At 27.8% G+C, this 24,130-nt stretch overlaps 1 protein-coding gene and 1 long non-coding RNA gene across 3 annotated transcripts; both read right to left on the bottom strand.

Annotated features, from left to right (window-relative positions):
• Positions 1 to 4,099: 4,099 nt before the first annotated feature.
• On the bottom strand, positions 4,100 to 7,901 carry LOC147909757 (uncharacterized). 2 transcript variants are annotated; one of them, XR_015545164.1, is made up of 6 exons: positions 7,761 to 7,901; positions 7,070 to 7,225; positions 6,592 to 6,912; positions 5,896 to 6,073; positions 5,401 to 5,726; positions 4,100 to 4,583 (listed from the first exon to the last, which is right to left on the bottom strand). It is a non-coding gene; the product is annotated as an uncharacterized LOC147909757 (long non-coding RNA). The 2 variants fall into 2 exon arrangements; XR_015545163.1 differs by having other exon boundaries at positions 7,070 to 7,230.
• Positions 7,902 to 8,365: 464 nt separating this feature from the next.
• On the bottom strand, positions 8,366 to 21,288 carry LOC105149144 (uncharacterized). Its single transcript, XM_087406159.1, has 11 exons — positions 19,515 to 21,288; positions 19,043 to 19,375; positions 18,355 to 18,525; positions 17,867 to 18,190; positions 17,045 to 17,218; positions 16,560 to 16,880; positions 15,868 to 16,041; positions 9,683 to 10,003; positions 9,016 to 9,189; positions 8,645 to 8,851; positions 8,366 to 8,402 (listed from the first exon to the last, which is right to left on the bottom strand). Exons 1-11 carry the CDS (start codon positions 19,655 to 19,657, stop codon positions 8,366 to 8,368), a joined length of 2,379 nt encoding a protein of 792 aa, XP_087262285.1. The 5' UTR covers positions 19,658 to 21,288.
• Between the last annotated feature and the right edge of the window lie 2,842 nt (positions 21,289 to 24,130).

Raw genomic sequence — 24,130 nt, forward strand, 5'->3', positions numbered from 1 at the left:
CGAGTTTGTATATAGCGAGGACGAGTAGGAATATAAAAGCGTACTCCCCATTTTAAGCTTCGTTTATTAAAAAAGTTCTGAAATAAATTTAACGTTCCTATTTCTCGTAACTTTCGAATTTATACCGTTTCATACATGAGCAGTTACAGACGAGTTCATTGTTCTCATAAGTTTCCTTCATTACTTTTGCTGCGCATGCTTTACGTCAATTTACGTCGTCCTCTTATGAGACAAGCACTTTGTTACCTGCCACATTGTTGTAACTTCAATAACTATAACTTGTTACTTTTAAAAAATAACTTTCTATTCCCTGATTTACACCTTAAAATCAATTTTCCGCCGCAACTGATAATTTCTAAAGGAACTCGTTTCGTATGGAAAAATAATTCCGGTCAAATTATTTTGTTTTGAAAAATATTATAATTTTTATGATTCTGGAAGTGTTCCCTTTGCCACACTTATATAAAATCAACAGATAAAAAGATATCATTTGAAGTTACAAAACCTGAGTCTGTTTATCTCCTTTAGATTAATTTCTGTTTCCTTTTTGTGTGCGTATATTTTATTACATGTATAACTTGAACCCAAGCTGTCAATTGAATCCTTATTAACTTATAGCTAGAAGAATCATTTCAATCGTTATTACTATATTGAAATCCGAAAAGATCAGTTGAAACATTTCTAGCAGGCTCGCGTAAAGATACATTGCCGTATATATTTACGCAAGCTGACTAAAATTCTTTCAGCTGAGATTATCCGATCTTAATAACAGTTGAATCGATCAAATTCTATAAATTAGACTCGAAATTAGGTTCAATTGACAGTTTGGGTTTGAATTGGCTACGTTCAGCAGAGAAAGCAGCTTTGAAAAATTTTTAAATTTTTTAATTGATTTATACATTAATTTAGATTCAGCGAACAACTAAGGGCGAGACCAATCGTATTAAGGAATTTTACAACAGTTTCAAAGCTGCTTTCTCTGCTAAACAGAGCCATTATACATACAATAAAATTGTAATTTTTACAAAAACAGAAAACTAACTTCACACACTCTCGGTCTCATCACTGAGACACTATTGTGTCTCATAACATCCGGATATATTCTTGAATGTGAGTGCTCCATATGCGTGTGTGCGTGCGCACGGCGCGCACGTGCGTGTGTGTATGTGTGTGCATGTGCATTTCAAAAATAGAAAAAAAGAAGTGTAAATTGAAAATCTAAAGAACGATAAAGATGAATCTAGTATTAGCAAAAAATAACAGTTTATAATAATATTTAATCATTCTCAAATATCTTATCACAGATACATAGTAATGATTTACTAGTGATTACCTTATCATAAGTACATTCCATTTAACGTTAGCAACCCTCGTAAGAATTATTTCATTCTTGTTGCCATCAATAAATGTTAAACAAGAGTGAAATGATAAATACAAAAGCATTGTGTACGTTAAATGAAACGCATTATATGTATTTAACAATAATAGATTGGCATAGATTCCGGTTCTCTTGCTTCTTTTTAAAATAAGAACCAAAAAGAGTACACTCCGAATTGAAAACCTAGCCGGATATCCTCGAACGCCTTAAAAAAAGTTCGAAAAAAATCGGACGTCTGATCATCCTACTTCAAGTAACTTATTGTACTTTGTAACGTTGTTACAGTTAGAATTTTTCTCATTGTCAGTAACTATGACAAACTTCGTTCTTTTTTTCCATTTATATCTTCTTAAATTACATCAATTACATTCTTTTGCAAGTAATTCTTTTTGATAAGTAATATTTAGTTAATTTATGGTATTTTTTAATCAATTCAAACGAAGTTATTTCAATGTATTTATTTTTCTGTGATTGAACCTCTTTTACATTATAGAGTTATATTTACATTCAAGAAGAACCGACTATTTCGAGAGTATTCAGCATTAAAATCCATTCACTTTCAATTCGGTACAATTTTTTTTTCAAGTGATATTAATTTAAAAATAGCCACAATGTATTAATTTCAAAATAGCCATAATGTATTTTATCAATTTCACATTGCTCTTTGAGATTTAGTATGATTATATACATAGAGCGAGTGCAAAAAATATTCATACAGAAATATTTTTTAAAAAGCTTAATTTTAAATGGTAAATATTATCCAGCGAGAAATGAGTCTTCGAATTCATGTCGAATCGATATCAATACGATGATCTCAATACTACTTTGAGGTCGATTCGACGTATAATTAATGATAAGTAATTAACTTCCTAGGTAATTAACAACTTATTCAAAAAGAATAAAATAGACTGTATGTTTCTTAAAATTAAATATACCAAAAAGACATAATTATAGAAAATATATTACTTGAAAAACAAAATTAAAAATTGTATTGTTTAGATGTTCAAAAAATATTCGTACAGTCCAAGAATTAAATTTCTAAAATTAGAAATACGGAGCTCGTTTATGTTATAACAGAATGTATTCATTATGCGAAATTACTATTAATGTTTATTTATTTTTTACAAATAAGACTTTCTTATAAAAAATTTGCTTGTTTAAATACTTTTTGCACTTACTGTATATGTATTATAAATAAATTAATAAGTACAAATGAAATTACTTCTATACAATACAGAATTAGAATAGAATAAAATATATATCTCCTTCATATATTATATGGGAAAAGATCTACATTAAAATTGTAATCCCGAAAAGGAAAAATATCAAGAAAACAAACCAAGACAAATATAAATATTAAAAGTTGAATGCCTTAATGTAGCATTAATGAAATTTCGATGTAAAATTCTCTGAAGCTACAATGATTAAGAAAACCATCAAAGTAATATCTTATATAATGTTATACGTGTCAAATAAAATTTGAGATTTGCAAAAATAAGAAAAGTTTAAATGCAATGTTTAATCAGTTTCCAAATGTTCAATTCAATCGTCAATATGTACTTGTTTTATATATAATAATGTAAATTAATCTTGTCTAAGGAGGTCAAAAATTTTATTAAAAGATAAATCGTCATCTGAATTAAATAATTTTACATATTCTGCCGAATATTTATCGGAAAGGTTCTAAGCAATATGGTCCAATGAAATTGAAGCGCTTAGTGTGAACCTGTTGAGGTATAGATAATGTCAAAAATTTAATAAAATATTTGGCATTTAACGTTATAATTATATTACACGACAATTATATGACAACTATTATTTTTAAGAACTGTTGGATTTAAACATATCATCATTATAAAAATTTTTTTAGCGAAAAAAGATTCTACAAAATTCTACAAAAAATAAAGATATATTACAGAAAAGTTCAAAAAATATGATAAGAGATTCAATATCAAATATTCAACCGTACATGTGAGAACACAAGTAATAGAGATAAATGTCTTTTACGGTTTTAGCTGAATCTTAAGTGCCTGTATAATTCTGTATAAATTAATATACTATGTGTTTATATACTACGTATATAGACCTTTATGCAAATATTGTTACGATATTGATAGTTTTAATGGCATATTAGACTAAGAAATGGTAAAAAATATCTGAATTTAAACAATTTCATTTTATTCTCGACATAAACTACACCTCATAGAGACGTATTAATGCATATATTTTAATCATGGAAAATTATTTATAAATTTATAAATGAGAAAAAATGTAATTGTTATAGAAAAAATTATGCCGTTTGGTCGGTAATACAAATGATTTTAAGATTCTCTTAAGATCCAACTAAAATAAAATCATTAAAGACATTTATGTTCATTGGTTACGTTTTCAAAAAATAATTCCTGAAATCTACATGTTCTCAAAAAAGCTGTACAAAAATCTGTGTAAAAATACTAAAATTTTTGCAAAAGTTCTTTCTTCTACTTCGCAGTTTTCCACAAATTTCTTGGTAAAATTACGTAGACCTATAACAAACATTCTATATATTTCTAAATTTATTTAAGTACAGTTTCATTATAGCAGTCTAAGTATAAGAATACATCAAAAGTAGAATATTTCGGTTTTCGTATATTTTCTTAGTCTTTCAGTGAAACTCATAATTTAACAAACTACACATTAAACAAAAATTACTATTAAACAATCTTATAACAAAGGGTGCGATTTTTCTTATTGGCTGCTTTCAGAAACATCCAAATACCTTCGTGTATCACTTTGTTCTCGTTTAACACATAAAGATAACAACAATAAAGTTAACAACAAAGATCAAAAAATGATACACGCGGTAAAATTATTAATCTTTGCTATACATGGAATATATTTAATTATGAATTCGTTTCAAGTGTCATTTTAAATCAATTGCACATATGCACCTAATTGTTGATTTATATTATTTGCACGTTGTCTCTGTGTTATTTATGTATTTACTGTAAAATAGTCCTAAACCCAATGAAATTTAACTTCTTTTTTCTCTCCTTTTATTATATTATCTGGATGTGCATCTACCAAAAGCTTGTAACGTATTTAAGTGACTAATAGGAACACATAATGAATTTCTCATTAGATTGACTGCATGCTTTATTACATCTTGTTAATTTGGTGTAATATCCACGTATTCAGCGAATGAAATCAAATTGTTTGCTGCTTCCTTGAAAAAATAATTTTTGATTGTCTACTAAATCTTATTATAAAGGCAATTGAAACAATAAAAAGATGTTCTACATATATAAGAGATAAAATATATTTGTATAGAAAATTTCATTAAATTCAAAAGATCTATTTATATGTATTATAATGAATGCAATGCAATTATAATTATTCGTTAAGTGCTCCTATTTCTTCCGTACATTCATGCAAATTTATTAAAATTTGTTCAATTAGATAAAGCTTTTTGACGTTTTGCTTCTATCAAAGTTATACCCTATAGTTTTCATCCATATCACTATCTGAACAGCTCCCATTAATTATTACACTATCAGAATTTTGAAGGGATATCCTACATTGATATAAGGATTTTTAAAAAATGATTAAAAATGAGGTAGAGATATTATTCTCAATTGTGCACATTAATTCTACTACATGGAAGTATTAAAAACCGTCATTTTTTAGAATCTCATTATTCGACCATTTTTATTGTAAATCAGGATTGTAATAATCAAGTAAATTCAAATATATTACAAATCTGACCATTCTTCGATAAAAAGTACTACTGTCTAATGTTACTTTTTACCTGCATGGTATTAGTAAATTTGAAATTTCTGAAATGGATTTTGTACTTAATAAAACTGCAGAATACAAGAGCGATTTGCGTGGAAAGCAAGTTAAATACATTTTTCAATGTATGATTACGCTGGTCTGTGTTATATTCATGTACTTAGTCAATATAGATTACTTCACTACAATCGATTTTACATATTTCACAGTTTTTATAATATTTCTAACATATGTACATGGAGTATACTTACTTCTGTTTTCTTAAGTGATTTAAAAGTAAGATAATGTGCCTTTTATTATATCTGTTATTTTACAATGTTTGCATATTGCCTCTATTGAATTTTGCGATAAAGTGATCCCAAATCTAATAGGATGTAACTTCTTTCTTCTCTTTTTCTGTTAATTTCTATGGGTGATCGTAAACCAAATGCTTTAGTAAATAAAATATGCCGTGAGTTTTGTAACTAATAATGAATCATTTAAGAGTGATTGCATGAGGCCTCGTCATAATTATTTTCCATTAATTTTTATAATGTCCACGTATCCAGCGACGAACTGGGATCAAATTGCTGCTTCCCTGAAAAAATAATTTCTGACTGGCTATACATATTACAAAAATGATTAATGAAACAATAAATGAATGTTTCTCGTAGTAGATAGATTATATTTTTCCATAGAAAGTTTAAACTTTGATTTATAAAATTTATTTAAATGAATTGTAACTAATGCAAAGCAATTGTAGTTACTCATTAAGTGTTCCTGTTTCTTCTGTACATTCATGTAATTGATAATTAGATAAGATGATTTAATGATTTAGATGGACCTGCTTAATGTTTTTCTTTTTTTAGATATATATCCCTGTTTGCATCGCTTTATAAACTGCTTTCGTTATTTATTGCGCTATCTGGACTTGGACCAAATATCCTGCATTTATGTAAGGAATCATTTAAAAACCGGTAAAAATGAAATAGAAGTATCATTTTCAATTATGTTTTTTACTCCACTATGGTTAAAGTATCAGTTTTAAGAATCTTCCAAACATTTTGAAGCTGTAGAGAATGTACCATTCAACTAGATTCACTTCTAATCTATTAATCTAATCATTCCAAGGAAAAAATTAAATGGGCGAATATTACTAGTTTTCTTATTATATCGAATATTACTTAGTTTTTGTTTTTATACGTGGTGATTGTAAATTTAAATTCGGGGATACATTTTATACTCAATAAAACTAAAAAATATAAGTATATGTACGAATGATACAAATTTGTACGTCTTTATATCGTATTTGCTGACACACATGTATGACATACATTTTTCCATTAATTGTCTACCTTAGTATCCGTTACATTTTCTTTAGTTAATATTACTAATTTTATTTCAATCAATTTAATATTCTTCTGTACGTTTATCAATGGTTTGTATAGTTGAAGTACACTTACTTGTGAATGTTTCTTAAGTGTTGTCTTATATGAGATACGTCTTTGCAACTAATAATTTTTTTACATATATTGCATGTTGCCCCTACATCGCCTTTTAAAGTTAAATAGTCCCAAGCCCAATGGAATTTCACTTCTTTCTTCTCTTCTTCTGTTAATTTGTCCGGATGTATTGCTCTCAAACGCACATGTAAAATATTTAAGTGCTAAATATCTATAAGATATTGATCATTACAGTGGTTGCATGTTGCTTCATTAATATTCGTTTTTGTGTAATGTTCACGTATCCAGCGACGAACTGGGATTACATTGTCTGATGCATCCCTAAAAAAATAATTTCTGCTTGGCTATACATATTACGAAAGTGATTAATGAAACAATAAATGAATGTTTCTCGTAGCAGATAAATAATATTTGCATAGAAAGTTTAAATAAAATCTATTTAGATGAATTACAACTAATGTAAAGCAATATTAGTTACTCATTAAGTGTTCCTATTTCTTCTGTACATTCCTATAATTTATAATTAGATAAGTTTGATGAGTTAGATGGATCTTCTAGATGTTTTTCTTTTTTTTTTTGGATATATCCCTGTTTGCATCGTTTTGTAAACTGCCTTCGTTATTTATTGCGCTATCTAGACTTGGATCAAATATCCTACATTTATATAAGGAATCATTTAAAAAGCGGTAAAATGAAATAGAAGTATCATTTTCAATTATGTTTTTTACTCCACTATGGTTAAAGTATCAGTTTTAAGAATTTTACTATCCAAACATTTTGATGCTATAGAGAATGTACCATTCAATTAGATTCACATCTAATCTATTAATCTAATCATTTCCAGGAAAAATTTAAATGAGCGAATATTAGTTTTTTTATTATATCGAATATTACTTAGTTTTTGATTTTTACGTGTAGATTGTAAATTTAAATTCGGGGATATATTTTATAATCAATATACTATGAAATATAAGTATATGTACGAATGATACAAATTTGTACGTCTTTATATCGTATTTGCTGACACACATTTATGATACATTTTTCCATTAATTGTCTACCTTAGTCTCCGTTACATTTTATTTAGTTAATATTACTAATTTTATTTCAATCAATTTTATATTCTTCTGTACATTTATCAATGGTTTGTATAGTTGGAATACACTTACTTGTGAACATTTTTTAAGTGTCGTGTTAAATGAAATACGTCTTTGCAACTGATAATTTTTTTACATATATTGCATGTTGCCCTTACATCGCCTTTTAAAGTAAAATAGTCCCAAGCCCAATGGAATTTCACTTCTTTCTTCTCTTCTCGTCTTGGACTTGGACACTCACTCTTAGCCTATCTTTATTAATTTCTAGGAATCATGTCGACCAGCGGGACCTAGAGCACATCTTATAGATGCAAGGTCTCCAATGTTTTTACATCTATTGGCTGTGCGTGATCACGCCATCTTATGGTGGAAGCCAATATCAGTTTATAAGACTTCTCCGTATTTCACCACCAATTTTGGGCCCTTACGACGCGGCGCAATTCACTATGTGCTAACCTATACACATCCCCCCCATTTCTAGTCACAGATTGTGAGTGTGCGCGCGGGCCGCCATTCTATGTATTTTATTTTTTTTTCCCCCTTTATTTTAGTTTTTTTGTCCCCCTTTTTGTGCTGTAGTTGTACTTTGTGTCCTTTTTTTTTTTTTTTATCTTTTTTTTCTCTCCGATATCGTACCGTTTTTCTTATTCCGATATTTTTCACACTGTTACGATGATCTAAGGTTGTTGTTCTACCTCCTCCTGTCTAGTTAATCTATATCATTTCATGAAGAAATTTACAACTGGAGTATGACTCTAGTTTTCGTTTATTATCTCGAATATTACGTAGTTTCTGTTATTAGATAGTCCGAGTGGTGATGTCAAGATTTTAGTAATGAGTACGTGGGGTATTAGTGAAGAGAGAATACCGATTGTAATAATGTCATACTATGGCAAATATCAGTATATGTACGAAGTGACACACATATTGTCTCTTTATATCGATTGCTGACACACACCCAATGGAATTTCACTTCTTTCTTCTCTTCTTCTGTTAATTTGTCCGGATGTATTGCTGTCAAATGTAAATGTAAAATATTTAAGTGCCAAATATCTATAAGATATTGATCATTACAGTGGTTGCATGTTGCTTCATTAATATTCGTTTTTGTGTAATGTCCACGTATCCAGCTACGAACTGGGATTACATTGTCTGATGCATCCCTAAAAAAATAATTTCTACTTGGCTATACATATTACGAAAGTGATTAATGAAACAATAAATGAATGTTTCTAGTAGCAGATAAATAGTATTTGCATAGAAAGTTTAAAGTTTAAATAAAATCTATTTAGATGAATTACAACTAATGTAAAGCAATATTAGTTACTCATTAAGTGTTCCTATTTCTTCTGTACATTCCTTTAATTTATAATTAGATAAGTTTGATGAGTTAGATGGATCTTCTAGATGTTTTTCTTTTTTTAGAGATATATCCCTGTTTGCATCGTTTTGTAAACTGCCTTCGTTATTTATTGCGCTATCTGGACTTGGACCAAATATCCTACATTTATATAAGGAATCATTTAAAAAGCGGTAAAATGAAATAGAAGTATCATTTTCAATTATGTTTTTTACTCCACTATGGTTAAAGTATCAGTTTTAAGAATTTTACTATCCAAACATTTTGATGCTATAGAGAATGTACCATTCAATTAGATTCACATCTAATCTATTAATCTAATCATTTCCAGGAAAAATTTAAATGAGCGAATATTAGTTTTTTTATTATATCGAATATTACTTAGTTTTTGTTTTTATGCGTGGTGATTGTAAATTTAAATTCGGGGATATATTTTATAATCAATATACTATGAAATATAAGTATATGTACGAATGATACAAATTTGTCTTTATATCGTATTTGCTGACACACATGTATGATACATTTTTCCATTAATTGTCTACCTTACTCTCCGTTACATTTTATTTAGTTAATATTACTAAATTTATTTCAATCAATTTATCAATGGTTTGTATAGTTGGAATACACTTACTTGTGAACATTTTTTAAGTGTCCTGTTAAATGAGATATTTTGCAATTAATAATTTTTTTACATATATTGCATGTTGCCCTTACATCGCCTTTTAAAGTAAAATAGTCCCAAACCCAATGGAATTTCACTTCTTTCTTCTCTTCTTCTGTTAATTTGTCCGGATGTATTGCTGTCAAATGGAAATGTAAAATATTTAAGTGCCAAATATCTATAATATATAAATCATTACAATGGTTGCATGTTACTTCATTAATGTTCGTTAATTTTGTGTAATGTCGACGTATCCAGCGACGAACTGGAATTACATTGTCTGCTGCATCCCTGAAAAAATAATTTTTGATTGGCTATACATATTACAAATGTGATTAATGAAGCAATAAATGAATGTTTCTCGTAGTAGATTATATTTGCATAGAAAGTTTAAAGTTTAAATAAAATCTATTTATATGAATTGTTACTAATGCAAAGCAATTATAGTTACTCATTATACGTTTCTGTTTCTTCTGCACGTTCGTGCAATTTATAATCAGATAAGTTTAATGATCCAGATGGACCTTCTTGATGTCTTTCTTTCCTTAGATTTGTATCCCTGTTTAAATTATCTCCTACTTCTCGTTCTGCCATTATAACCGCTCCGTTCGGACATTAGTAACTAATCAGTGATGGCACAGAAATGATGCTAAAAAGCGTTCGCAGAAATTGTTTGTAAAAGGTTACAGAGGTACGTACACATGATTCCTTGCCGGAATGTTTTCATATACATAAATATTGATGTTTATAAATTTCGAATCTATTTATCACGCGTGCGTGCGTGCGTTCGTGCGTGCTTGCTAGTATGTAATTCTATTTTGTCTTAAAATCGTATAATTAATGTATTATTCAAAATTCATAATTTTAAATCAACGCCCCAATTCTTATTAGATCATATTCTACAGAGAAATATAATATAGTCATGCCTTTGAATCAACCAAAACCCACGTGACCCAATGAATATTTTAAGGATTAAAATTGGGAAAAGCATGTAATTATTCTGAAAAAATATTATTGTCAGTGGAAATACATACGAATAGTTTTACTATAAAATCATTGTATAAAACATTTCTTGACATTTTGAAGAGTTTTTGAGATATAAGGAAAAAACCCGTTAAAATATTATCTAAAACAAATACCTGAATTATGATTTTACATAGTAAATGGAAGTATTTCCTCAATTTAAAACTCGAAAACCTAGCCGGATGTTCCCGATCACCTTAAAAAATGGTAAATCCGAAAAATTCGAACGTTTGGTCAACTTACTTGAAGTATTATACAATATTTTGCACACAATTGAAAACGATCCACTCATATCGCTTGAGACTATAAAGCCTGTAGACACCCGTCTGCTGTGATTGGTCATCGTCGTTTTTAAAAATATATAAACGGAATAGTATATAAATGAAAAATACTTTCTCAAATAACGTAATTATAACGAATTATTACTTTAAATCATTAATTAATGACGTAACTTATGACGTTTTCTATTTGGTCACGAGTATCTGTAACTTGTTACTTTCAAATAGTAAATTTTCCATTTCTTGATTTTATATCTTAAAATTGATTTCCCACCGCAACTAATAATTTCTAAAGGAACCTATTTTGTATGGAAAAATAAATTTTAAATTGCTTTGTTTTTAGAAATATTGTAGTTTTTATGATTCTGGACAAGTGTTCCTTTTGCTACATTTATATAAAATCAACAGATAAAAAGATAGGAATATTTGAAGTTACAGAACCTGAATGTCTCCTTTACATTAACTTCTGCTTCCTGAGACCAATGGTATTAAGGAATTTTATAACAGTTGCAAAGCTGCTTTCTGTGCTGAACGGAGCCATTATGCATATGACAAAAATTGTAATTTTTAAAAAAAGGAAAACTTGCTTCATACATTCTCGGTCTGGTCGCAGCACTATCGTGTCTCATAACATACGGATATATTCTTGAATTTGAGTGCCTTATATGTTTGTGTGCATCTCAAAAATAGAAGAAAAGGAATGTAAATTGTAAAATTTAAAGAACGATAAAAACATGAATCTAGTAAAAAATTTAGCAAAAAATTAAAGTTTTATGTAATAATATTTAATTTTCTTAAATATTTTAACACAGATACAGTAATGATCTAATGTGATTACTTTAGTAATAATAAGTACATTCCATTTAACTTTAGAAACGTTCGTGATAATCATTTCATTCTCGTTGCTATCATTCAAATGTTAAATAAGAGTTAAATGAGAAATACAAAAGCATTGTGCACGTTAAATGAAATGTACCATATATATTTCATGGGCATAAAAGGTTCTCTTTCTTTCTTTTAAAATACGTATCAAAAAGAGTACATTCCGGGCACACTGAAAACCTAGCCGGATATCCTCGAACGCCTTAAAGAAAGTTTCAAATAAATCGGATTTCAAATAAATCTGGTCATCCTAATGGAACTAACTTAGTTGTTATACTGTTTGTAATGAAGTTAGTTACCTTCCTCATTGTCAGTAACTATAACAAATTTCGTTTTTTTTCCATTTAAATCTTCTTAAATTACATCAAATACATTCTTTTGCAATTGGTTACTAATATTTACTTAATTCGTGGTTTTTTTCTAATCAATATGAACGAAGTTATTTCAATGTATTTATTTTTCTGTGATTGAATCTCTTTTACATTATAGAATTATATTTACATCCCAGTGTTCAAAAACGACTATTTCGAGAGTATTTAGCATTAAAGTCCATTCACTTTCAATTCGGTACAAATTTTTTTCAAATGATATTAATTTAAAAATAGTCATAATGTATTTTATCAATTCCACATTGCTCTTTGATTTAATATGATTCGATTTTATATATAACGGATGCAAAAAAAACATTCGTACAGAGAAAATATTTTTTAAAAAGCTTAATTTTAAAAAGTAAATATTATTTAATGAGATGTAAGTCACGAATTTATGTCAAATTCATATCGATAGGATAACTACTTTGACGTCGATTCAACGTATAATTGACGATAATTTCTAGGTAATTAACAACTTATTCATAAAGAATAAAAATTGACTGTATGTTTTTCAAAATTAAACGTACCAAAAAGATGTAATTATAAAAAATATATCATTTGAAAAACAAAATTGGAAATTGCATTGTTTGGATGCTCAAAAAGAATTCGTACAGTCAAAGAATTAAATTTCTAAAATAAAAATACGGATTCATAGTATATAATATTGTCGTTTGTTTATATTATAACAGAATGTATTCATTATGCGAAATTGCTAATTAGTGTTTAATTATTTATTTTTTACAAATGAGACTTTCTTATAAAAAATTTCTTTGTCCAAATATTTTTCGTACTTACTATATATGTATTACAGATAAATTAGTACAAATTAAGTACAAATAAAATTATTTCTTCACAATAATTTCTACATAATTAGAATAGAATATAATATATATGTCCTTCGTATATTATATGGGAAAATTAATCATTAAAATTGTAATATCTCGAAAACAAAAAATCTTACCATGAAACAAACCAAGATAAATTTTAATACTAAATTGATGCATTAGTGTAAAATTCTCCAACGATACAATGTTATGAAAATGCTCAAAGTAATTTCATATATAATGTTATACCAGTCAAATAAAATTTGAGATTTACAAAAACAAGAAAAATTTGAACGCAATGTTTATTCAGTTTTGAAATGTTCAATTCAATCGTCAATATACGTTGTTTTATACATAATGACGTAAAATAATTTTGTCTAAGGAGGTCAAAAATTTCATTAAAAGATAAATCGTCATCTGAATTAGATAATTTTACATATTCTGCCGAATATTTATCGAAATTCTGTAGGTCGTACGTACTAAAACAATAATTTCCCCGGAAGCGTTTGAAGCACATGCAGAAATAATCCTGAGTTTCCGAAATTGTGATCAAAGATCTAACAAAAAAAATTTTCCAAAATTAAAGTCGTATTTTTTGTATAACAACTATATTTTTCCTCTTTTACAGATTCAAAAATTTTTTTCCATGATTAAAGTATATACATTAATACGTGTCTGTGAGCTGGAATTTGTTCTGAGAACGACACAAAATTTTTCTTAAAATTTCAATTTCAAAATTTTTCATCTTTCTAGGAAATTCTACTTCACAGACACATATTAATGCGTATACTTTAATCCTGGAAAAGAATTTTCGAATCTATAAAAGAGGAAAAAAGTGATTGTTAAAGAAAAATTATGATTAGTAATAGAGATACCAAACTTGCTTTAAGATTTGCTTTAGGATCCCCTTAATCAAATCTTACAACAAACTGTGCGATTTTTTTTATGGCTACGTTCAAAAAGACCATTCAAGTACATTCGGGTACTATATTGTTCTCGTTTAATACATAAGGATAAAAATAATGATTGAGAACAATAAAGATAAAAAAATAATACACCGAAGCATTCGATAAAATTATTAATCTTTGATATACAAGGAGTATATTTATTTGTGAATTCGTATCACGTGTCCTTTTAAATCAATTGCACATATGTACCTAATTGTTAATTTACATTTATTTGCACGTTGTCTCTGTCCCACTTTTTACTGTAAAATAGTCCTAAACCCAATGAAATACAACTTCTTCTTTCTCTCCTCCTGTTACATTATCTGGATGTGCATCTGCCAAGAGTTTGTAAAGTATTTAAGGGACTAATAGGTACATATAAAAAATTTCTCATTACATTCACTGCATTGCTTTATTACATCTTGTTAATTTGGTGTAATGTCCACGTATTCAGCGAATGAGATCAAATTGTCTGCTGCATCCTTGAAAAAATAATTTCTGATTGGCTATACATATTACAAAAATGATTAATGAAACAATAAATGAATGTTTCTCGTAGTAGATAGATTATATTTTTCCATAGAAAGTTTAAACTTTAATTTATAAAATTTATTTAAATGAATTGTAACTAATGCAAAGCAATTGTAGTTACTCATTAAGTGTTCCTGTTTCTTCTGTACATTCATTTAATTGATAATTAGATAAGATGATTTGATGATTTAGATGGACCTGCTTAATGTTTTCCTTTTTTTAGATATATATTCCTGTTTGCATCGCTTTATAAACTGCTTTCGTTATTTATTGCGCTATCTGGACTTGGACCAAATATCCTGCATTTATGTAAGGAATCATTTAAAAACCGGTAAAAATGAAATAGAAGTATCATTTTCAATTATGTTTTTTACTCCACTATGGTTAAAGTATCAGTTTTAAGAATCTTACTATCCAAACATTTTGAAGATGTAAAGAATGTATCGTTCAACTAGATTCACATCTAATCTATTAAACTAATCATTCCCACGAAAAATTTAAATGGGCGAATATTACTAGTTTTCTTATTATATTGAATATTACTTAGATTCTGTTTTTATACGTGGTGATTGTAAATTTAAATTCGGGGATATATTTTATAATCAATAAAACTATAAAATATAAGTATATGTATGTATGATACAAATTTGTACGTCTTTATGTCGTATTTGCTGACACACATATATGATACATTTTTCCATTAATTGTCTACCTCCGTTACATTTTCTTTAGTTAATATTACTAATTTTATTTCAATCAATTTTATATTCTTCTGTACATTTATCAATGGTTTGTATAGTTGGAGTACACTTACTTGTGAACATTTTTTAAGTGCCGTGTTAAATGAGATACGTCTTTGCAACTAATATTTTTTTTACATATATTGCATGTTGCCCTTACATCGCCTTTTAAAGTAAAATAGTCCCAAGCCCAATGGAATTTCACTTCTTTCTTCTCTTCTTCTGTTAATTTGTCCGGATGTATTTCTCTCAAATGCACATGTAAAATATTTAAGTGCCGAATATCTATAAGATATTGATCATTACAGTGGTTGCATGTTGCTTCATTAATATTCATTTTTGTGTAATGTTCACGTATCCAGCGACGAACTGGGATTACATTGTCTGATGTATCCCTAAAAAAATAATTTCTGCTTGGCTATACATATTACGAAAGTAATTAATGAAACAATAAATGAATGTTTCTCGTAGCAGATAAATAATATTTGCATAGAAAGTTTAAAGTTTAAATAAAATCTATTTATATGAATTACAACTAATGTAAAGCAATATTATTTACTCATTAAGTGTTCCTATTTCTTCTGTACATTCCTGTAATTGATAATTAGATAAGTTTGATGAGTTAGATGGATCTTCTAGATGTTTTTCTTTTTTTAGAGATATATCCCTGTTTGCATCGTTTTGTAAACTGCCTTCGTTATTTATTGCGCTATCTGGACTTGGACCAAATATCCTACATTTATATAAGGAATCATTTAAAAAGCGGTAAAATGAAATAGAAGTATCATTTTCAATTATGTTTTTTACTCCACTATGGTTAAGGTATCAGTTTTAAGAATTTTACTATCCAAACATTTTGATGCTATAGAGAATGTACCATTCAATTAGATTCACATCTAATCTATTAATCTAATCATTTCCAGGAAAAATTTAAATGAGCGAATATTAGTTTTTTTATTATATCGAATATTACTTAGTTTTTGTTTTTATACGTGGTGATTGTAAATTTAAATTCGGGGATATATTTTATAATCAATATACTATGAAATATAAGTATATGTACGAATGATACAAATTTGTACGTCTTTATATCGTATTTGCTGTCACACATGTATGACATACATTTTTCCATTAATTGTCTACCTTAGTCTCTGTTACATTTTCTTTAGTTAATATTACTAATTTTATTTCAATCAATTTTATATTCTTCTGTACGTTTATCAATTGTTTGTATAGTTGGAATACACTTACTTGTGAACATTTTTTAAGTGTCGTGTTAAATGAGATACGTCTTTGCAACTAATAATTTTTTTACATATATTGCATGTTGCCCTTACATCGCCTTTTAAAGTAAAATAGTCCCAAGCCCAATGGAATTTCACTTCTTTCTTCTCTTCTTCTGTTAATTTGTCCGGATGTATTGCTGTCAAATGTAAATGTAAAATATTTAAGTGCCAAATATCTATAAGATATTGATCATTACAGTGGTTGCATGTTGCTTCATTAATATTCGTTTTTGTGTAATGTCCACGTATCCAGCGACGAACTGGGATTACATTGTCTGATGCATCCCTAAAAAAATAATTTCTGCTTGGCTATACATATTACGAAAGTAATTAATGAAACAATAAATGAATGTTTCTCGTAGCAGATAAATAATATTTGCATAGAAAGTTTAAAGTTTAAATAAAATCTATTTATATGAATTACAACTAATGTAAAGCAATATTAGTTACTCATTAAGTGTTCCTATTTCTTCTGTACATTCCTGTAATTTATAATTAGATAAGTTTGATGAGTTAGATGGATCTTCTAGATGTTTTTCTTTTTTTAGAGATATATCCCTGTTTGCATCGTTTTGTAAACTGCCTTCGTTATTTATTGCGCTATCTGGACTTGGACCAAATATCCTACATTTATATAAGGAATCATTTAAAAAGCGGTAAAATGAAATAGAAGTATCATTTTCAATTATGTTTTTTACTCCACTATGGTTAAAGTATCAATTTTAAGAATTTTATTAGGTGTTGGAATTAATTCGTAGCGTTTTACAAGTGATGGGAACTTTCATTAATGTATTTTTTAATGCTCATGTGAAATAAATAACATTCTTTCATTAAAAAACGCTACGAATTAATTCCAACACCTAATACTATCCAAACATTTTGATGCTATAGAGAATGTACCATTCAATTAGATTCACATCTAATCTATTAATCTAATCATTTCCAGGAAAAATTTAAATGAGCGAATATTAGTTTTTTTATTATATCGAATATTACTTAGTTTTTGTTTTTATACGTGGTGATTGTAAATTTAAATTCGGGAATATATTTTATAATCAATATACTATGAAATATAAGTATATGTACGAATGATACAAATTTGTACGTCTTTATATCGTATTTGCTGACACACATGTATGATACATTTTTCCATTAATTGTCTACCTTAGTCTCCGTTACATTTTATTTAGTTAATATTACTAATTTTATTTCAATCAATTTTATATTCTTCTGTACATTTATCAATGGTTTGTATAGTTGGAATACACTTACTTGTGAACATTTTTTAAGTGTCGTGTTAAATGAGATACGTTTTTGCAACTAATAATTTTTTTACATATATTGCATGTTGCCCTTACATCGCCTTTTAAAGTAAAATAGTCCCAAGCCCAATGGAATTTCACTTCTTTCTTCTCTTCTTCTGTTAATTTGTCCGGATGTATTACTGTCAAATGCAAATGTAAAATATGTAATTGCCTAATATGTATAATATATTTATCATTACAATGGTTGCATATTGCTTCATCAATATTCGTTAATTTTGTGTAATGTTCACGTATCCAGCGACGAACTGGGATTACATTGTCTGATGCATTACTGAAAAAATAATTTCTGCTTGGCTATACATATTACGAAAGTGATTAATGAAACATTAAATGAATGTTTCTTGTAGTAGGTAGATTATATTTGCATAGAAAATATAAAGTTTAAATAAAATCTATTTATATGAATTGCAACTAATGTAAACCAATTATAGTTACTCAAGTGTTCCTGTTTCTTCTATACATTCCTGTAATTGATAATTAGATAAGTTTGATGAGTTAGATGGACCTTCTAGATGTTTTTCTTTTTTTAGAGATATATCACTGTGTGCATCGCTTTGTAAACTGCTTTCATTATTTATTGCGCTATCTGGACTTGGACCAAATATCCTACATTTATGTAAGGAATCATTTAAAAAGCGGTAACAATGAAATAGAAGTATCATTTTCAATTATGTTTTTCCACTATGGTTAAAGTATCAGTTTTAAGAATCTTACTATCCAAACATTTTGCAGCTATAAAAAATGTACCATTCAACTAGATTCACATCTAATCTATTAATCTAATCATTCCCAGGAAAAATTTAAATGAGCGAATATTACTAATTTCGTTATTATATCGAATATTATTTAGTTTTTGTTCTTTTACGTAGTGATTGTAAATTTAAATTCGGGAATATATTTTATAATCAATAAAACTATAAAATATAAGTATATGTACTAATGATACAAATTTGTACGTCTTTATATCGTATTTGCTGACACACATGTATGATACATCTTTCCATTAATTGTCTACCTTAGTCTCCGTTACATTTTCTTTAGTTACTATTACTAATTTTATTTCAATCAATTTTATATTCTTTTGTACGTTTATCAATGGTTTGTATAGTTGGAGTACACTTACTTGTGAATTTTTTTTAAGTGTTGTGTTAAATTAGATACGGTTTTGGAATTAAAAATTATTTTACATATATTGCATATTGCCCATACATCGCCTTTTAAAGTAAAATAGTCCCAAGCCCAATGGAATTTCACTTCTTTCTTCTCTTCTTCTGTTAATTTGTCCGGATGTATTGCTGTCAAATGTAAATGTAAAATATTTAAGTGCCAAATATCTATAAGATATTTTTCATTACAGTGGTTGCATGTTCCTTCATTAATATTCGTTTTTGTGTAATGTCCACGTATCCAGCGACGAACTGGGATTACATTGTCTGCATCACTGAAAAAATAATTTCTGCTTGGCTATTACGAAAGTGATTAATGAAACAATAAATGAATGTATCTCGCAGTAGATTATATTTGCATAGAAAGTTTAAAATTTAAATAAAATCTATTTATATGAATTGTTACTAATGCAAAGCAATTATAGTTACTCATTATGCGTTTCCGTTTCTTCTACACATTCGTGCAATTTATAATCAGATAAGTTTAATGATCCAGATGGACCTTCTTGATGTCTTTCTTTCCTTAGATCTGTATCCCTGTTTAAATTATCTCCTACTTCTCGGTCTGCCATTATAACCGCTCCGTAGGGACATTAGTAACTAATCCGAGATGGCACAGAAATGATGCTAAAAAGCGTTCGCAGAAATTGATTGTAAAAGGTTACAGAGGTACGTATACATGATTCCTTGCCGGAACGTATTCATATACATAAATATTGATGTTTATAAGTTTCGAATCTATTTATCACGCGTGCGTGCGTGCGTGTTTGCTAGTATGTAATTCTATTTTGTCTTAAAATCGCATAATTAATGTACTCCTCAAAATTCATAATTTTAAATCAACGCCCCAATTCTTATTAGATCATATCCTACATAGAAATATAATACAGTCATGCCTTTGAATCAACCAAAAAGCCACGTGACCCAATGAATATTTTAAGGATTAAAATTGGGAAAAGCATGTAATTATTCTTAAAAAATATTATTGTCAGGGAATTGGGAATAAATACGAATAGTTTTACTATAAAATCATTGTATAAAAATTGTATAATCATTGTATAAAACATTTCTTGACATTTTGAAGAGTTTTTGAGATATAAGGAAAAAACCCGTTAAAATTATATCTAAAACAAATACCTGAATTATGATTTTACATAGTAAATGGAAGTATTTCCTTAATTTAAAACTCGAAAGCCGGATGTTCCCGATCGCCTTAAAAAATGGTAAATCCATAAAATTCGGACGTTTGGTCAACCTACTTGAAGTATTATACAATACTTTGCACACAATTGAAAACGATTCACTCATATCGCTTGAGACTATAAAGCCTGTAGATACTCGTCTGCTGTGATTAGTCATCGTCGTTTATTAAAATATATAAACGGAATAGTATATAAATGAAAAATACTTTCTCAAATAACGTAATTATAACGAATTATTACTTTAATAAATCATTAATTAATGACGTAACTTATTACGTTTTCTATTTGGTCAGGAGTAACTGTAACTTGTTACTTTCAAATAGTAAATTTTCCATTTCTTGATTTTATACCTTAAAATTGATTTAACACCGCAACTAATAATTTCTAAAGGATCCTGTTTCGTATGGAAAAATAAATTTTAAATTTCTTTCTTTTTGGAAATATTGTAGTTTTTATGATTCTGGACATGTGTTCCTTTTGCCATATTTATGTAAAATCAACAGATAAAAAGATAGGAATATTTGAAGTTACAGAACCTGAATGTCTCCTTTACATTAATTTCTGCTTCCTGAGACCAATGGTATTAAGGAATTTTATAACAGTTGCAAAGCTGCTTTCTGCTTTCTCAACGGAGCCATTATGCATATGACAAAAATTGTAATTTAAAAAAAAAAGGAAATCTAACTTGACATATTCTCGGTCTGATCGCAACGCCGAGACACTATCAAGTCTCATAACATACGGATATATTCTTGAATTTGAGTGCTGTATATGTATGTGTGCTCCTCAAAAATAGAAGAAACGGAGTGTAAATTGTAAAATCTAAAGAACGATAAAAACATGAATCTAGTAAAAAATTTAGCAAAAAATTAAAGTTTTTTATAATATTTAATCATTCTCAAATATTTTATCACAGATACATAATAATTATCTAATGCAATTACCTTACCATAAGTACATTCCATTTAACGTTAGAAACGTTCGTGATAATCACTTCATTCTCCTTATCAATCACATGTTAAATATGAGTTAAATGATAAATACAAAAGCATTGTGCACGTTAAATGAAACGTATCATATGTATTCCATGGGCACAATAGGTTCTCTTGCTTTCTCTTAAAATACGTACCAAAAAGAGTACATTCCGGGCACTCTGAAAACCTAGCCAGATATCCTCAAACGCCTTAAAGAAAGTTTCAAATAAATCTCTGGTCATCCTACTGGAACTAACTTATTGTTTGTAACGAAGTTACAGTTAGAGTTATCTTTCTCATTGTCAGTAACTATAACAAACTTCGGTTTTTTTCCATTTATATCTTCTTAAATTACATCAAATACATTCTTTTGGAATTGGTTACTAATATTTATTAAATTCATGGTTTTTTTTTAATAAATTCGAACGAAGTTATTTCAATGTATTTATTTTTCTGTGATTGAATCTCTTTTACATTATAGAGTTATAGATACAAGTGTTCAAAAATGACTATTTCGAGAGTATTCAGCATTAATGTACATTCACTTTCAATTCGGTACAATTTTTTTTCAAATGTATTGATATTGATTTAAAAATAGCCATAATGTGTTTTATCAATTCTATATTGTTCTTTTATTTAATATGATTTGATTTTATGTAAAGCGGATGCAAAAAATATTCGTACAGAGAAAATATTATTTAAAAGTTTAGTTTTAAAAATTAATTATTATTTAATGAGAAATATGTCGTCGAATTTCTGTCGAATCGATATCGATAGGATAACCACTTTGACGTCGATTCGACGTATAATTGACGATAATGTCTAGGTAATTAATAACTTATTCATAACGATTAAAATAGACTGTATGTTTCTTAAAATTAAATATACCAAAAAGATGTATTAATTACAAAAAATATGTCATTTAAAAAATGAGTGAAAATTAAAAATTATATTGTTTGGATGCTCTAAAAATATTCGTGCAGTCAAACAATTAATTTTCTTGAATCATAAATACGGAGTTTGTTTATGTTAGAACAGAATGTATTCATTATGCGAAATTGCTAATTATTTAATTTTTACAAACAAGACTTTCTTATAAAAAATTTCTTTGTCCAAATATTTTTGGCACTTACTGTATGTATATTGTAGGTAAATTAGAACAAATTAAGTACAAATAAAATTACTTCTACACAATACAGAATTAAAATAGAATGAAATACATATCTCCTTTGTATATTATATGGGAAAATACATTAAAATTGTAATATCTCGAAAATACAAAATCTTATTACGAAGCAGACCAAGATAAATTTTAATACTAAACGTTGATATATTAGTGTAGCATTAATCAAATTTCGATATAAAATTCTTCACCAGTACAATGTTAGGAAAACGCTCAAAGTAATATCATATATGATATTATACAAGTCAAATAAAATTTGAAATTTGCAAAAACAAGAAAAGTTTAAATGCAATGTTCATTCAGTTTCCAAATGTTCAATTCAATCGTCAATATATGTACTTATTTTATACATATTGATGTAAATTAATCTTGTCTAAGGAGGTCAAAAATTTTATTAAAAAATAAATCGTCATCTGAATTAGGTAATTTTACATATTTTGCCGAATATTTATCGGAAAGACTCTAAGCAATATGGTCCAATGAAACTGAAGAGCTTAGTGTGAACTTGTTGAGGTAGAGATATAATGACAAAAATTTAATAAAATATTTGGTATTTAACATTATAATTATATTACACGACAATTATACGGCAGCTATTACTTTTAAGAACTGTTGGATTTAAACATATCATCATAAAAATTTTTTTGGCGAAAAAGATTCTACAAAATTCTTCAAAAAATAAAGGTATGTTACAGACAAGTTTAAAAAATATGAGAAGATATTCAATTTCAAACCGTACATGTGAGAACACAAGCAATAGTGATAAATGTCTTAGCTTTTATAGTTTTAGCTGAATCTTAAGTGCTTGTAATTCTGTATAAATTTATATACTATGTGTTTATATATTACGTGTATAGATCTTTATGCTGCGCGCCAAAATGATTTTTCGATCTTGAAACGATAACTCTAAACTACCGCAATAATATCACGAATTAAATTGACTGTTAGTTTAGTTAGAATTTCCGTTTCAATCATAGTGGAAGGAATAACAGATGTGTGCAGTTAGACTGTGTCTCTTTCCAAATCTCTGTCTACTCCGTTTATGGACTATTCATAGAGAAAGCCACTGTGATACGCTAAACATGGGATATTATTGATAGTCCATATTTATTTTAAAATTGTCTTAAGATGTTAATACAGTCCTCGAATTGACTTATGGCATGTCAAGACTGTACTTAAGACAATCTTAAATTCAAGAATCGACTATGAATGACCGGCCTGTGTCCGGCATGAAAGTAGCATTGAATCTATCCTTGTGCAAGGAATGCTAAAGTGAAGCCCAAACTCCGACAAAGTCACCAGAGATAACTTTTTTTTAGCGCTTCGACATATCTTTATATCCCAGCAAACGAGAATGAATTGTATTGAAATGAATTGAAATGGATTCAGATTTTCAGAAATATTAATTCACGTGTTAAAATGAATGCATTTCAATTCTGAATACATTTTTATTCATTTATACGAATTGCATGAAGCATATGGTATCTCTGTGCATTTGAATCTAAAAATAATATTAGCTTTCTCTGTGCACATAATTATGAATACCGTTCAATTCAAAGTTTTGACTAAAAAGTGCAATTTTTCTATCCAATTGCATCAAATTGAATCTAATTGAATCCCATTCAATCCAATAAAAATAAAAAAAAGTATTAATTATTTAAAATACGCATTTGGATAGAAAAAAAT

Source organism: Acromyrmex echinatior, chromosome 5, assembly GCF_024713525.1.
Source record: "Acromyrmex echinatior isolate Ae372 chromosome 5, ASM2471352v2, whole genome shotgun sequence".
Taxonomy (NCBI): Eukaryota; Metazoa; Arthropoda; class Insecta; order Hymenoptera; family Formicidae; genus Acromyrmex; species Acromyrmex echinatior.

Bases quoted from the DNA above. Each gene is read 5' to 3' on its own strand.
- LOC105149144 (XM_087406159.1), bottom strand. From the start codon at position 19,657: ATGGCAGACCGAGAAGTAGGAGATAATTTAAACAGGGATACAGATCTA. The intron at 18,191-18,354 runs GTAACTATAATT...TTATTTTTTCAG, and splicing joins GAAGAAACAGGAACACTTGA to TAATGCATCAGACAATGTAA. The intron at 9,190-9,682 runs GTAAGTGTATTC...ATATAAATGTAG, and splicing joins CACTTAAAAAATGTTCACAA to GATATTTGGTCCAAGTCCAG.